At 45.8% G+C, this 13,811-nt stretch overlaps 1 protein-coding gene across 1 annotated transcript; it reads left to right on the top strand.

Moving 5' to 3' along the window:
• Window positions 1-10,951: 10,951 nt before the first annotated feature.
• Window positions 10,952-13,786, top strand: LOC144476340 (forkhead box protein D2). Its single transcript, XM_078193121.1, has one exon. It carries the CDS (start codon window positions 11,045-11,047, stop codon window positions 12,176-12,178), a length of 1,134 nt encoding a protein of 377 aa, XP_078049247.1. The 5' UTR covers window positions 10,952-11,044; the 3' UTR covers window positions 12,179-13,786.
• The last annotated feature ends 25 nt before the right edge of the window (window positions 13,787-13,811 follow it).

The raw sequence follows: 13,811 nt of genomic DNA, 5'->3' as shown, positions 1-13,811 counted from the left end.
CATTTGGGGTGCGCGCATGCTAACAAATTATCACCCCCACCTCCCTCCCTACCCTGCCATGCGGCACCCTCCCGTTAACCCTCCTCCCGAACCCACCACCCCCGCCGCCACGTCACTTTTCTCCCGTTTTCTCATTCTGTCTGCCTCTCCTCTCCCTCTCTCTCTCTCTCTCTCTCCCTCTCTCCGTGTCCGTGCCCGTAAACCGGCTAAATACTTTCCTTGCTTTCGCGATTACGCAGCAACCTCGTGTCGGCCCAGGTTTAACGACCGCCTCTCGAAATCACTTGCAACTTTGGCTTGAACGCGCCGCTTCCTGCGCCGATCAGATATCGGGGTGTCCCAGAAAACACCGGGCTATTTGCACAGGTGTATAATTTAGTCGGTAAATGGGCGGAATGTTTCTGCGAATTCCTCTCTGTCGAGACGAATTTCTAGAAAATTCATTTCCTTTTTTATCATAATATTTTCATGACGCTGAGGTTTCTCAAATAGTGAGCCGTATGTGAATTAAGGTACGTTCGGTGGCAATTTCTTTCACAGAAATTTTTAGTAGAGTAGAGTTCGTTGTCGAATTTTCATAATTTGATGATTAAGGTAATTGAAGAGTGTGTAACATTTTTTATTTATTTAGAATTTTTTAATAGCTGGTAATTCCAGGAAGATTAATGGACAATAGTAAAGATTCTGCTATCCTGTAATCCGAGGTAAAATTCGTTCATCGATGTCACTATCCTGTGTTTAATACTTCACAGGTTAGCTTGATTTAACTCGAAAGCTAACATTACTCCTTTGTGTTTCGATACAGTGGTTTATAATTCGACTAATAAAAGATAATTTAAATATGTTACGCAAGGAGTAAAATTCCTCAATCGTTTACATCGTACAATTCTTTTCGTTTAGCATCCGTTTTTCTCAAATCTTCTTCATTGTAGCCATGTAATTCTTCGGTTTAGGAAATTTCCATTAAACACTAAATAAATATAGTAACATGGAAATAGAAATTCTCATGCCACCGGCATGCCTTCTGAAAACCGTGCTTCGAGCGAACAAATGTACGCTCGGTCTTCCGAATCATATTTTGTTGATTCATCGAATTTATTTTGCAAAAAGCTGATAGGGGTTGCGAATACCGCCCCGGCTGTCGTTGTACTAGCAGTTGACCCAGCTCCGGCGCAACACGGAGCCGAAGGTGACGCAACGAGAGCGAGAAAAAGGGGGAGAAAGAAGAAAATCAACCCGCATGTGCTCGGACGCACTTGAAAACGAAAAGTACTTTTGGACGAAGAGCGATATGGAGGCGGTGTACGTCGGAGAACGTGAAGAGTGTACCGAGGGTGCGTGAACTATGAAATGCACCGGCTATACACGTTCCCTCCTTTCGACGAATGTAGCTCTGAAAAGCCACGAGAAATGTTTATAATTGGGATCGTTGGCCCGTTGTGCTCTCCTTTCTTGATACGCAAATGTAGGGGACATGCTACGCGGAATACGTGCACGAGCACACGTTTGTTCGTTCCTTTCTTCCCGTACACACACGCATGGAACGTGTAACTGGATCGATCAATTTCGCGACAAGTGCCCGTCGCGTAGCGCGTCAAGTGAACAATACTTTCGAATAGACATTAAGTTTTTCACTTTCTACAAATGTCACACATTTATTTGAAACCAGGCATCTCGCGTTTCTCTTTCTTTCGTTTTCAAAATCAATTATTCTTAACACTTTATTATACAATTTTCTATAATCGATCTATATGCAGCAGGTCGATCATTTTGTTCTAAATAACAATTTTAGAAGCAATTCATACATAAATAAATAAATTTAATACTTTGAAATAGATGTCTGGTTACGCCACTTAATGAAAACAGTTTTTTAACAAATTATCAATCGTTGATCTTCGATACCAAAATCATTATTAGGAAAATGCTGATATGAAAGTATTAACATAAAGGCAATGTTGAATAAAACTGTAACGTCCTTCGAATTCGCTTGCATAAGCGATCGCGACCGCGGTGGTGAACGCGAAATTAGCGCACTTAATAAACGCACTGTTTAACAATTTCGCACGACCTTCTCCGCGATGAATTTTGATTCGACGGTAACAATGTAGCGAACGTCATCGGTCATCATCGCGAGACTTCCTCGTACGCGTGCACACCAACGGAAGCCTATCAATATTTCATAAGCCTGGTAAAAAGAGACAAGTGTTTACAGCACGCTAAGCGACGAATCCTCGATCTTGTTCGCCGGTTAGCCGTAAGTGTCTTCGCCGTCAGGGGATTTGCATCGCATTGAATTTCAAATTCGTTCGGGTGTTCTCGTGAACGAAGTCTCGAGCATGTCGGGGGCCCTCTTGCTTTCGATCCCCGTGAAATGAAATTATTATTAATATAGTCTACCGATCGTGCAATATTTCGATGAGCCTGCAACAGACCAGAATCGTGGCGTACGATGATCAATTTACCATAGCAAAAGGAACGTTCGCACGGTTTATTTGTCAGATAGAAAATACAGTCGTTAAACTACGAATTAGCCGCGCTTATAAAATAAATCGTAAATCGAGTTAATGATTACTATATGTATCTTTGTGCAAATTAAAAATTGTTCTTTTCAGTTGCAGCAAACTCGTATAGAGATTTCTTTTTATCTTTCTTTAATAATTCCTAGAACTTGACGATTCATAGATGTCTTCAAATTCTTTGAATATTTTCATCGGTTATGTTGTTATATTATGACGATACGGCATTGTTAAATATTATAGTTTCGGGTGTAACCGTATCATATACCAAATGTAAAAAGAATTGTATTATTGAAATCTTTTTCAAAAATGAATGCAAAGACCGTCTTTAGTTCATAAAATCTTGCAGTTTGCAAAATGCAAAAGGATTGCGACGTCTTAATATTGTTCAGTAGTCTTAATATTGTTTTTCAAAATAATGTTTTTAAAAATTCGCAGCAGATTGAACTCCGATTTTATCTAAAACTTCCGACTTTACTAAACCAACTAAATATGTCTAATGAATACTGTTTCAGAACGGTGACGAGACTAAATCTATTAGAATATTTTACTATTTCTGTTATATTGTTAAAATTATGTCAAAGTTAGTATAGTTAATTTGCTATTGAAAAGTCTCGAGATCGAGTAATTTTAGGATCGAATAAGGGAGAAACCGATGATTTCGACCGATACGCGAATGTTAAAACGATTACTAGAAAAGAGCTTCTGGGTAAATTGTTAAGAAATAAAATTCGAAGACAATCGATCGGAGAACGCGCGAACATCCTCGGTGGGTCCGGCAGTCACGCGTTCAAGTAATACGAGATGTCGCGTAGAAGGTTTCCGCTTGAAACGCGGCCGCAGATTACGTGTCCGCGTTGCACAGAGAAAATCCGCAACGCGGCTGTCGGCTCCGAGTCCGGAGGAAGCTTTAGTTTGCCGTCTCTGAATCGCGTAGGTAAATGGCTGTTCTCTTTAACCGCGTACACGAGGAGCTCGCGAGAAAAAGACCGTAGAGAGGGTACGGGTAAAGAAAGAACGAAGGAGGCTCGTCGTAGAAAAGAGAGGATCAGAGACACTCGGAGGAGTTCTCGAGGAGAACGTTGCGAGGTGAAAAGAATGACGTGGGGTGGCAATGGAGGCGGCGTTGGCGACGACGGTTTCCCAGTGCGGTGGTAGTAGAGAGGCAGAGGCAGAGGCAGAGGCGGAGGTGGTGGTAGCGGTGGCGTCGGCGGTGGAGGTGGTGGCGGAGGGAAAAAAGGTAGAGCTATTGGCGGGAAAAACGGTGTCTTGGAAAAAGGTGCAAAGCCGACAGTATTCTTTGTAGCGGGGATATTCCTCTTGTGTGCCGAAGACCTCTCGCACTTCTTTACCTTCTACAACCCCCGCGCACCCTCGTCGGCCGCCCACCGCCCTGTTCTTTGCGTCCTGTTCCGTCCCCCCCCCCCCTCTCTCTCTCTCTCTCGCTCTCTCTCGCCACTTCCTTGCTAACGCCGTCTCCTTCGGCTACGACGATTACAGCGCAACTACTGTAGCGTCGAACATCTAGTAGCAGCAGCAGCGACGACGGCTTTACTTCTCCGCCCATGGCTGGGAGAGATCCCTTACTCGACAGGGGCTCTTCTGCCACGAGATATTTACCAACATCCAAGATGGCGGCATAATCTTCCCGGCTTCCCGTCGAAAGCCGACGAGTCATCCACGCAGAGCCAGTCCCTTTTTCGCCCGTAAACACTTTCATCGTTCTCGTTTTACTGACTCCGCCCTTAGCCGCTTCCTTTTCCCATGGCTTTCCCTTCTTCTTGACTACCTCGGGCCTCCTCGCGCGCGGTCCGCACCGCGCGCGCTTTCTTCGCCCACCGCTCGGACCGAGCGCGGCTAACCGGCACAAACGACAAATTCTTCTGCCGCCCGGGATCGATCGGCGGACCGTCTTCGCGGTTTCTTTTGACCGAGACCCACTGGAATGTAACTCGGCAAGACATTTCGCGGGAACTTGTTGAGGGACTTCGCCGCGGCGATCAGTTTTAGCCATCTTAATTTCAAACAATTAGCGGACTCGCGGCTTGTCCCTCGCGAAACTTCCGGATTCTTCTTCTTATTTCCGTCGCTTCTGGTTAATTTCATCTGGCCGCTGGGATTTTGAAATCTGTAACTCCAGCTGGGTCCTTATGGTTTTGTACTTTTTAGAGAGACAGAAATACTTTGGTCTAATTTTATTGTCCACGTTGATATTTTTATTGATATGTTAAAATCGTTAGAAGAGTCCGAAAACATTTCGAATATTAATAGAAGCAATAGATTACGGGTCTTTATGTAAAATAAAAATGATGTATGAATCTTTCTATTAATTTTAATTAATTGTAAAGGATATAATAGTACCTTTAAATCTTCCATAGTTTTGACTATTCCACATTTGATATAAATTTGTAAAGACCTGAAATCTAACCCTGGAGCGTTTTCATCCATGCTAAACTCCTTTACTTGAAGTAGAAATATAGAATCCTTAAATCGGAGATCTTTTTTAGATTATAATTGATTTAACGCTAATATTTTAATGATTTTCTACTTCTGCAGACGAATGTTGTAATCCAATATTCAGTATCTAATAAAAAATCATACTTCTAGTTAACAAAATCAGTTTGCTCCTCATTCTAGTTCCTGTGACACAACAAATGCATTTTAAACTGAGAAGTCTAATTGTGCAGACTTCAAATAGAAAATCAGTCGCACAGTTAGAAAAACTTTTTAATTGTTTAACCACCCGTGTGTCCACGAAGTAGGGAATCCAGTTAAATAATCAGCGACTGTTTCCGAAGGAAGTTGTTTCGTTAACCGATTCGCCGATGATGCCACCGGTCGTGCACCGGAAGAATGTTTTAAAGGAATCGTGTAACGAGTGCAGACTAACCGGGGGGGGAGGACACGGTCGAGATTTATACGAAGAGGATCGAGAGGGAAGAAATCAGGAGAGGTAAATACGTGTCGTGGGAGAAGTCCAGGATAAGAAGCAATCGAATCGAATAGTGGAACTCGAGGAATCCGCAATCCGTCGCGAAGTGAATGGCGAACGCCTAAGGGTTCTATAGTAGAGTATACCACCGCCGTCTATTTCTCCCTTCGACGACCTAACCTAACTTAGTCGAAACCTCAGATTAAAGCGGTAATCGCTGAATCGGCAAAAGACATCCCGAGACGAAGGTGAAAAGGAAGGGAATCCGTGAACCTTGGGTTCTTCATACCATTGACGCTTTCTAAGAAAAGAGTCAAGAAGACTATGGGGGTTTCAAGATTACTCTCTCACGTTCGCAACTCTCCTTGGCCCCCATTTTCCGCAAAATTGCCACAGAAGTATTCTTCTGATGAAACGCGAGGAAGTTCATTCGCGCCGTGTATTTTTATGCTCAAAATTCGTTCGATGGCAATAATATAGCTACAGTTTCATACCTTTTATACAGTTTCGTTGATAACGTTCTTTTAAAATTTAGTTTGCGTTAGTTGATAATGCTCTTTCAAAAAGATGGCTTTTCATTTGTTATTCTATATGTCCTATTGTTAACATTTAAAATCAGGAAACCAAGAAGACAGAGACCGATTGCCAATTTATCAAGTGCCTTGATGATAGGCACTTGATAAATTATATACAATTATTACTAGATAAATTATAATAGTCCGCTTCTTCTTCGACGTTCACGTTTCTATTACCCTGCAGAAATAAAGATATATGTAATTATGATTGTATCTTCTTCTTAGCGTGTTGCAGTTTTTCAAATGTTAGATAGGGAGCATCAATACAATAACTTACAATTTTTTACAATTGACACATGTTCATACATGGTATAGTTATAACGCTTGCCGTGTTTTTCGCATGTTTAGATTATGTCATCTGTTATTTTATATAATTGCTACAAAGAGGCCGTTTAATATTTTATGAAGGATTTTGCTTTATTAAAAATATTAATTATGAAAAATAACTTCATTGAAACGACTACCGCGATTGGCTTGGCAGTGTTCTATCCAGTCGACCGAATTTTTCAATACATTCTTTATTGTTTCTGGCTTTATTTCGTGAATACATAACCTGACAAATATTTTCCTCAAGCGATTGTATTGCTTTTGGATTGTCACACCCCATAAAGAAAATTTCTGCTTCTACTTACAAGATTATACGGCAGCTGGTGCAACGTGCTATACCTTCAAAATTATTTCCCATAATTAATCGGTATAGGTTTACATTTTTAAATAAACCATTAAACTTGGTAACATGTTGAACAGTTTTTTATATAAATTTTAAAAAGAAACCAACAAATGGCAATTCCAGAAGAAAAGAAACAGGTCGTCATGGGTGGCAATAAAATTCGTAAATGGTTCTGTCGCTATTTTTATAATATTCTATCTTACCGAACGAGTAGATCGTGCTCCGCGACAGAGAGCTTCGCGATCGAAAGAACAATAAATATCCGTCTAATAAAGTAGCGAAAGCGGACCGGGAGGGTCGCGGAAAGGAAACATCGGAACGTTATCGGATCAGCTCACGGAGGAGCAATAGCCGGGGCGAGGCCTTGGCTCGCAATCGTCGATGGAAAAAGCAGCAATAACAGGATGTTTCGATACACAATGAATATCGTGTAAATAAATATAACGTGCGGGGGGAAGAAAGCAGAGCAAAGCGAGGCCGGGTAGTCACGGAAGAGCTTCGCTGGTACGCGGAGTAAGTGCAATAATACCAGATTATTTGCATCGCAAAGCCGTGCGTATGGGTAAACACAATATTCGCTCTCTGCTCGGCTCTGTGAACCGATAGTGCGCTCAGGTAGATACGCATCCGTCTATACCACTCCATTTCTCTCTCCTTCTCTTTCTCCCCTCCCCATTCTCCTTCCCTCCTCCTCTTTCTCCTTCTCTCTCTCTCTCTCTTACCCTCCCTTTGTCTCTTCCTCTCTCTTTTGCCTCTCTCTGTCTCCCTCGCTCTCCCTGTTTCACCCCCTTTCTCTTTCGCCTTCCCTCCACGGTGATTCTCTCTACTTTGCGCCTATCGCGTTCTCTCTTTCGTTCGCGTTGCATCGGACGTCTCTCTCTCCCTCTCTCTCTCTCTCTCTCTCCCTTTCATTATATTCTGTCTATCGCCATGCTCTCCTTCTCCCTTCCTTGTTCAGCTTTCCATCCCTTTTCTCTCTACCCGACTCGGCCTCTCGCTCTACCTCCCTCCCACCCTCTCTCTCTCTCTCTCTCTCTCTCTCTCTGTCTCTCTGTCTCCTTCGCTCGCTTTCTCTCTCCTCCTCTGTCATCCTTTCTCGCTCTATGTACTGCCACGGCGTAATACAGATTCTATTTGAGCTGCCTGAGGGAAGTTAACTCGTGATGCGTGCAGCCCGGCTCGCTCTGTTGGCGATACCACGGATCCCATCGTTCTCCATTTCGAAGCTGAAAATCCAAGGACCCCGGACTAGCGAACCCGTTTCCGCGCGCCGGCACACACCGTCACGTAACAGAAATTGTGACGTTCTCCATGGTTTCTGAGGTTGGCCCTCCCTCCCCCCCCTTTCGCGGTTCGCACTCTTCATTAGACTTCAATTTTCTTTTTTCTTCCCCGTATCCGTTCCTTCTACGGGAACGGAAGTCGAGTGAAATTGTTGCCGAAGAAGTGGATTATTGATTTTTGTGATCGCGCGCGAATTAAAGTAATTGCGGTAACAAGATTTGAGATGATCGACGATGAGCGGCATTGATTTAAATACAGAGAGTTTGTATAAAGGAGGCTTATGGAGTTTCGCCGATTTAGTGATTTTAGTTTAAGGGTAGTTTAGGGGTGGAATGAGTGAGATGTCGAGTCTATCGCCTAAGGGGTCGCAGACCATAAGCGATACCGATTTCGTTCTTTTGAATCGGCTGATTTTCTTTCGAAGGAGAATCGAGCGGTATTTGTTGTATTTCAAGGAGAATGTAAAAAAATTAATGGAAACGACAATCGAGAGTTTTTACTATATAATTTAACAATCTACGCCAATCGAATCTTGAAAATTGTTGGGGGACTAGAATTTCTTGTATTTATTCACATGACAACGCGGATAAATAAACAAATGACTTTTATTGCATGCACTGCATATTCGAATAACTCTTCAAAAAGTATTTTCATATTTAAAAAGGTTGGGAAATTTGTAACGCAGATATCCTTTCGTCGCAGAACTATAGAGGCGCGAAAATAAAGTTTAGCCATCGCTCTAATCCGAAAGAATAAAGTCGCCGGCAAGTTAAAATTCACGGTGATTTCGTTTGACTACGTCCGGTTGTCTGAGAAGGGGTAGAACGCCGGGAGCGATTACAAGAAAAGTGAAAAATTTACGACGCTGAACTTACTTGGCTGATTCTTCAGTGGCGTAATTTGAAGTTCGCGAGGAGTAAAGGACGTATTTTTGATGAAAGAAAGTTCGTAAGAACGAGAAGTTTAGTAATAGGAGGAGCAGTCCCCGACCAGGCCTTAAACACTGCAAAATATTATACTCCATATCGTTCCGGAAGATAGAGTTCGAAATTAGAAACTTTTAAATTGCTCTTGTAACGATGCAGGATTTCAGTCCTTACTATCATAATCTTAATTTTCATTAAGCGCGCCCTTTCATTTCTGTTCCTATGAATTAATTCGCTCAGGTTAGATTGTAAGTTATAGTATTGTTTTAATTTCTTATCCTCTACTGAAGCTTTAGAGACGTCTATTATAACAAAAATGGAAATATTTTATTTATTAATCTTAAAGCAATACAAGTTATCTTATTTTTTACTGTACGTAAGCTGTCAGGTTAAATTAAATAGTAGAAAGAAGATTGACACTAAATCACCGATAGTCAAATCACCGGTTCCAGGTTTTTTATTTCATTATTATTAAACATAAAGGACGAATTATAAAGAATTATAAGAAACTATAAAAAGTTATGCAAAAGATCTAGAACTATAAAGGAACTATAAACTATATCAGAACCCGTTTAACGCTCTAAGTGTCGAAAATCAACCCCAAAGTTTTCCACAAGTCCAAGAAATTCGATGAACGAAACTAAAATGATGTGGCGGACGATGTTTAAATTCTTTTGCTATTCTGAAGAGAAACCTATTTAAGTGCTCGCTAGCTAACCGTAATTAACGATAACAATTTTATCCCAACGATGACCTTGAACCGACTAGAAAATTACCTAATTTCCCTTTGGAAGCATACCGATTCCGAGGCGAGAACAACAACAATTTCGCGAACGAAAATCCAGCGGGCAGCGAGAGCGACCATATTCGGAGATTGAGTATCGATGCGGCCTCGGCTCATACGTTCTATTAGTATGTAACGCCTGGTCCCTTTACCGCGCCGCTCAAAGCAAAGCAGCCCCCGGAGTGTTACAATTTCGCCCTCTCTATCCCCAGTCTGCCTCGAAAGTCCCTTTATCTATCCCGCTATTTTCCTAACTCCGACGTCCCCTCCGGGGTTTCTCCTCGTTGGTGGTGACGACAACGATTCCTCTTCTCCTGAAGGAGGATGGAGGGAGTCGTGGATACCCAGGGCCGATGGTAGGGGAACTGCGCACCCCGCCACCCCATCGGTAGGGGTTGAAATGCCCGCCCATTGGTCCGCCCATGTAGGACCAAAGCAGTCACTTCGAATCAATTCGACCCACGATTTCGCCTCGTAGACGGTCCTCCACAGTGCTGGCACACTCGCAATCGTGCTTCATAAGCTTCGACCGCATTTCGTACACCTAACCTCGACGTACCGTTCGCGCGACCGACATCAAAGTTGACAAAAGTAGACGCCGACCGACCGACCGACCGACCAGGCGTCAACGATCAGTGACCGGTTAACCGGGGGATGTAAATCAACGGCTTGTCCGCGCCGTCGGTTTCTCTGTTTTCCGACTTGTGACTCCTCGGACTTCGAGTGTTGCCGCGAAGAATCTCCGAATCGACCGCCACGACGCGAAGAAGACGAGAAAGGGGAGGAAGAGAAGCGTCGCCAACGGTCGCGTTCGAGTACGATCAAAGATAAGTTGTCGCGATAGTTGAAAATCGGGTTGACAGTGTGGGGAATTCGCGGAAGATCGATAACGAAGCATGAGAACGACGGGGGATCGCGATGCTCTCTGAGGATACCGTAAGATGACTAGTGACGATAGAGCCGCAGAGTGCGCCAGTTCGAGTGATCGCGGCCGACATCCTTGAGACGGGCGCGAGCAGATGACAGAGAGGAGGATCGGCGTAGAAAAATCGGCCCGTTATCGTTGTGGAAACAAACTATTAGCGTAAGATAGCATCTGGTCGGAGCTGGTGTGTGACAGTTGCTCCGATAAATATGTCGGGGAAGGAGCGTTCGTGATACGTTCGCGGCAGCCCCGGTGATCATCGCGGTTAGATCTTGATCGGAAGCGTTCGATTCCTGTGAACCGATTCCTGTCGCGATTGTCGGTGTACGCGGAGACGACGCATGCTAGCTGCCTGTGGACTGCGACCGGCGTCCTAATCGTTCACGAGGGAGCAAACGATGCGAGCCAGTGGTGATTACAAAGAGGTCACCCATGACCTCGAACATTAGTCTGCAACTTCTGTCCCGCGAGTCTGCCCATGAAGCGATCACGATGGAACCGCGTGGGATGATAATGTCGAACTTGTCGTGCGACGGCTGCGCGGACAGCGATCGGGACTCGGACAGCAGCAGCATGATCGTGGACCCGGTGAGTCTCGACAAGAACGATTTGTCACCGTCCCAGTCGTCGTCGAGCCCGATAATCCCGAGCTCCCCGGTGCCGGCCACGGCCTCCTCGAGGAACCGCGGCGGTAGTCGTAGCAAGAAGAACTACACAATGATGTCGGCGAACGGCCAGCAGAAGACCGGCTCGTCCGGTCAGGCCTCCACTTACGGGAACGACAAAATGTCCTCGTCCCTGATCAAGCCCCCTTACTCGTACATAGCGTTGATCACGATGGCGATCCTGCAATCGCCGCAGAAGAAGCTCACCCTGAGCGGCATCTGCGAGTTCATCATGTCCCGGTTCCCGTACTACCACGACAAGTTTCCGGCCTGGCAAAACTCCATCAGACACAATCTGTCCTTGAACGACTGCTTCATCAAGATCCCCCGCGAGCCGGGCAACCCCGGCAAGGGGAACTACTGGACGCTGGACCCTCTGGCCGAGGACATGTTCGACAACGGGAGCTTCCTGCGCCGCAGGAAGAGGTACAAGAGGCCTCCGCCGCACTACGTTCTCCGCGACAGAGCCATCATGGCCACTTTCGCTATCTGCGGCGACCGGGGTCCTTGTCCCGGCGGCGGCGGCAGTCATCCAGGTGCGCTAACTTATCCGAGCGCCGCGTACCTGTCCCCGCCGCCGGGCCTGCCGTTGCTCGACTTCTCGCCCTCGACCCTCGAGGCCCTGAAGCTCGGAGGATTCCTGGAGCCGCCGCCGCCGTTGTACAAACCCGTGCCGATCACCGCGCCGCCGATCAGGCAGATGGACCCAGCGCCGACGAGGACGCCGACGACGATACCAACGAGTCATCCTCCCGTCGACAAGAAGAGGAACTTCAGCATCGACGCACTGATCGGCAAACAGGCGGCCAGCGAGCAGAACTGCGGCGGCCTGCTGGACCTCAGCCCGACGGAACACAGGGAGATCAGGAGCCAGGCGTCCGCGTTCTCGCCACTGGTCTAGAGTCTCAGAGGATCCGCCGGTCACAGTTTTCGCTCGAAAGCCAGCACCCGGTAACTCGTATCGGAGAACTATTTTTCCATGTTCGAAGAGTCGTGCGCGCCACGGCTCGGGCACTAGGATCGCAGACGCGTTTTAACTTCGGGTCTATGGCGGCTTCTTGGGCCCAAGGTCCGCGAACGCCGTCGATCTTTTGCAATTCTTCGAGGAGGACGATGCTCGTGTTCGAATCGCGTATGTATTTAGATTTTTGTTGTCTTCGAAGGGCGACGGTACGGCGGTACAACGCGAGGGGGGAACCAAGTCTCGAGGGATTCTTAAGTCAGACTAATTTGTTAGTGCTAATCGTTGATCGTCCATTACGGCCGTCAACGCTAGAAGACTCGCGAACATTCCTGCACCGGTGACACGGATGAAAGTGATATCCCGCCGGGCACGACACCAAAGAAACAGGCGACGGTGGACTCGCCGATTAAATGTTTACGAGTACGTACGCTTTGTGTAAAAAAGACGCGGATGTATTTGAATAATTGTAAAAAAAAATGATCAAGTGTAGTGCAATAGTGTAGTGATTTGTTTGATATATGGAAATACATTCTTTGATCTTCGTTCACGAACTTTTACCGATTATTAGTGGTTTTCTTTTCTAGCTGAAACGAGTAGCCCCATCGCCGTCGACTCGTTTGTAAACGATCGATTAATATCGGCACTGTAAATACACACCCTCCCTCCCCCGAACAAATCTTTGCTCAGCTTTCTATTGTTTACGTGGGCGTGAGTGAGACGGAGAGAATGCCGGAGCGCAAGATTGCCGAGTGCTTGAGAGAAAGAAAGAGAGAGAGAGAGAGAGAGAGATTGCGTGGGGAAGCTCGATTCTCTTCGGGAGGATCTCATGCGAGACTCGAGTCGTCGTGTTCTTTGGTCACGTAGACGTTTAGTGCACATAGGGAACGAGTTGTACGACGAACAATTTGTTAATTCGATCGACGGAGGTTTTTTCGTATCGTTCGGGGGCGAACGCGCGACATTAGGACTCGAACGAATCCTCGCGTTCCCCTACTCTCTTTTGTTCGACAATTTCGTTCATGCGATGAACGCGACTTTTTCTAGGCTGCAATAAACGAACATTAGACGTGTGCACGGCAGAGTATTTCTCCGTGGGTACGGGTAAGAGAGAGAGAGTGTGCTTCGCGGCGCGAGGGAATTCGCGTTGAATCGTTTGGATCGGCGAACGATCGAGCGGGATTCGGTTCAACGCGATGCTCGGGATTGCTTGAACGTGTTCGCGGATTCAAACGATTGCGTCGTTTAGCGAAGCACGCGACGCGCAACGAACTCTTTGAGTTGCGCATCGTCCGGTATCCCTGCGAACGATATCGCGACGTTGAATTGCTAAAACAGATGTCCCGATCCGTTCACCCGAATTCTTCGACGGCGCGACCTTTTCCGCGCGCAGGATGATCAAAAGCGGTAAAACATCTCTGACGAATCTAGCGAGCTCGCCTGTGAGAACGTTTCGCAGCCTCGTTGAGTTTTTCAACGTAGACTCTCTTCATTCAGCCACCGCTGTCACACGGTAATCATCATTTTTTAATCAGCCTGTAGCGCGAGCAGCCCACGAAACGGCCGCTCTAAC

This window comes from Augochlora pura, chromosome 2 (genome assembly GCF_028453695.1).
Source record: "Augochlora pura isolate Apur16 chromosome 2, APUR_v2.2.1, whole genome shotgun sequence".
Lineage (NCBI taxonomy): Eukaryota > Metazoa > Arthropoda > Insecta > Hymenoptera > Halictidae > Augochlora > Augochlora pura.
This window is presented reverse-complemented; position numbering and strand designations above follow the sequence as displayed.

Coding starts and splice junctions, on each gene's coding strand:
- LOC144476340 (XM_078193121.1), top strand. CDS start 11,045: ATGACCTCGAACATTAGTCTGCAACTTCTGTCCCGCGAGTCTGCCCAT.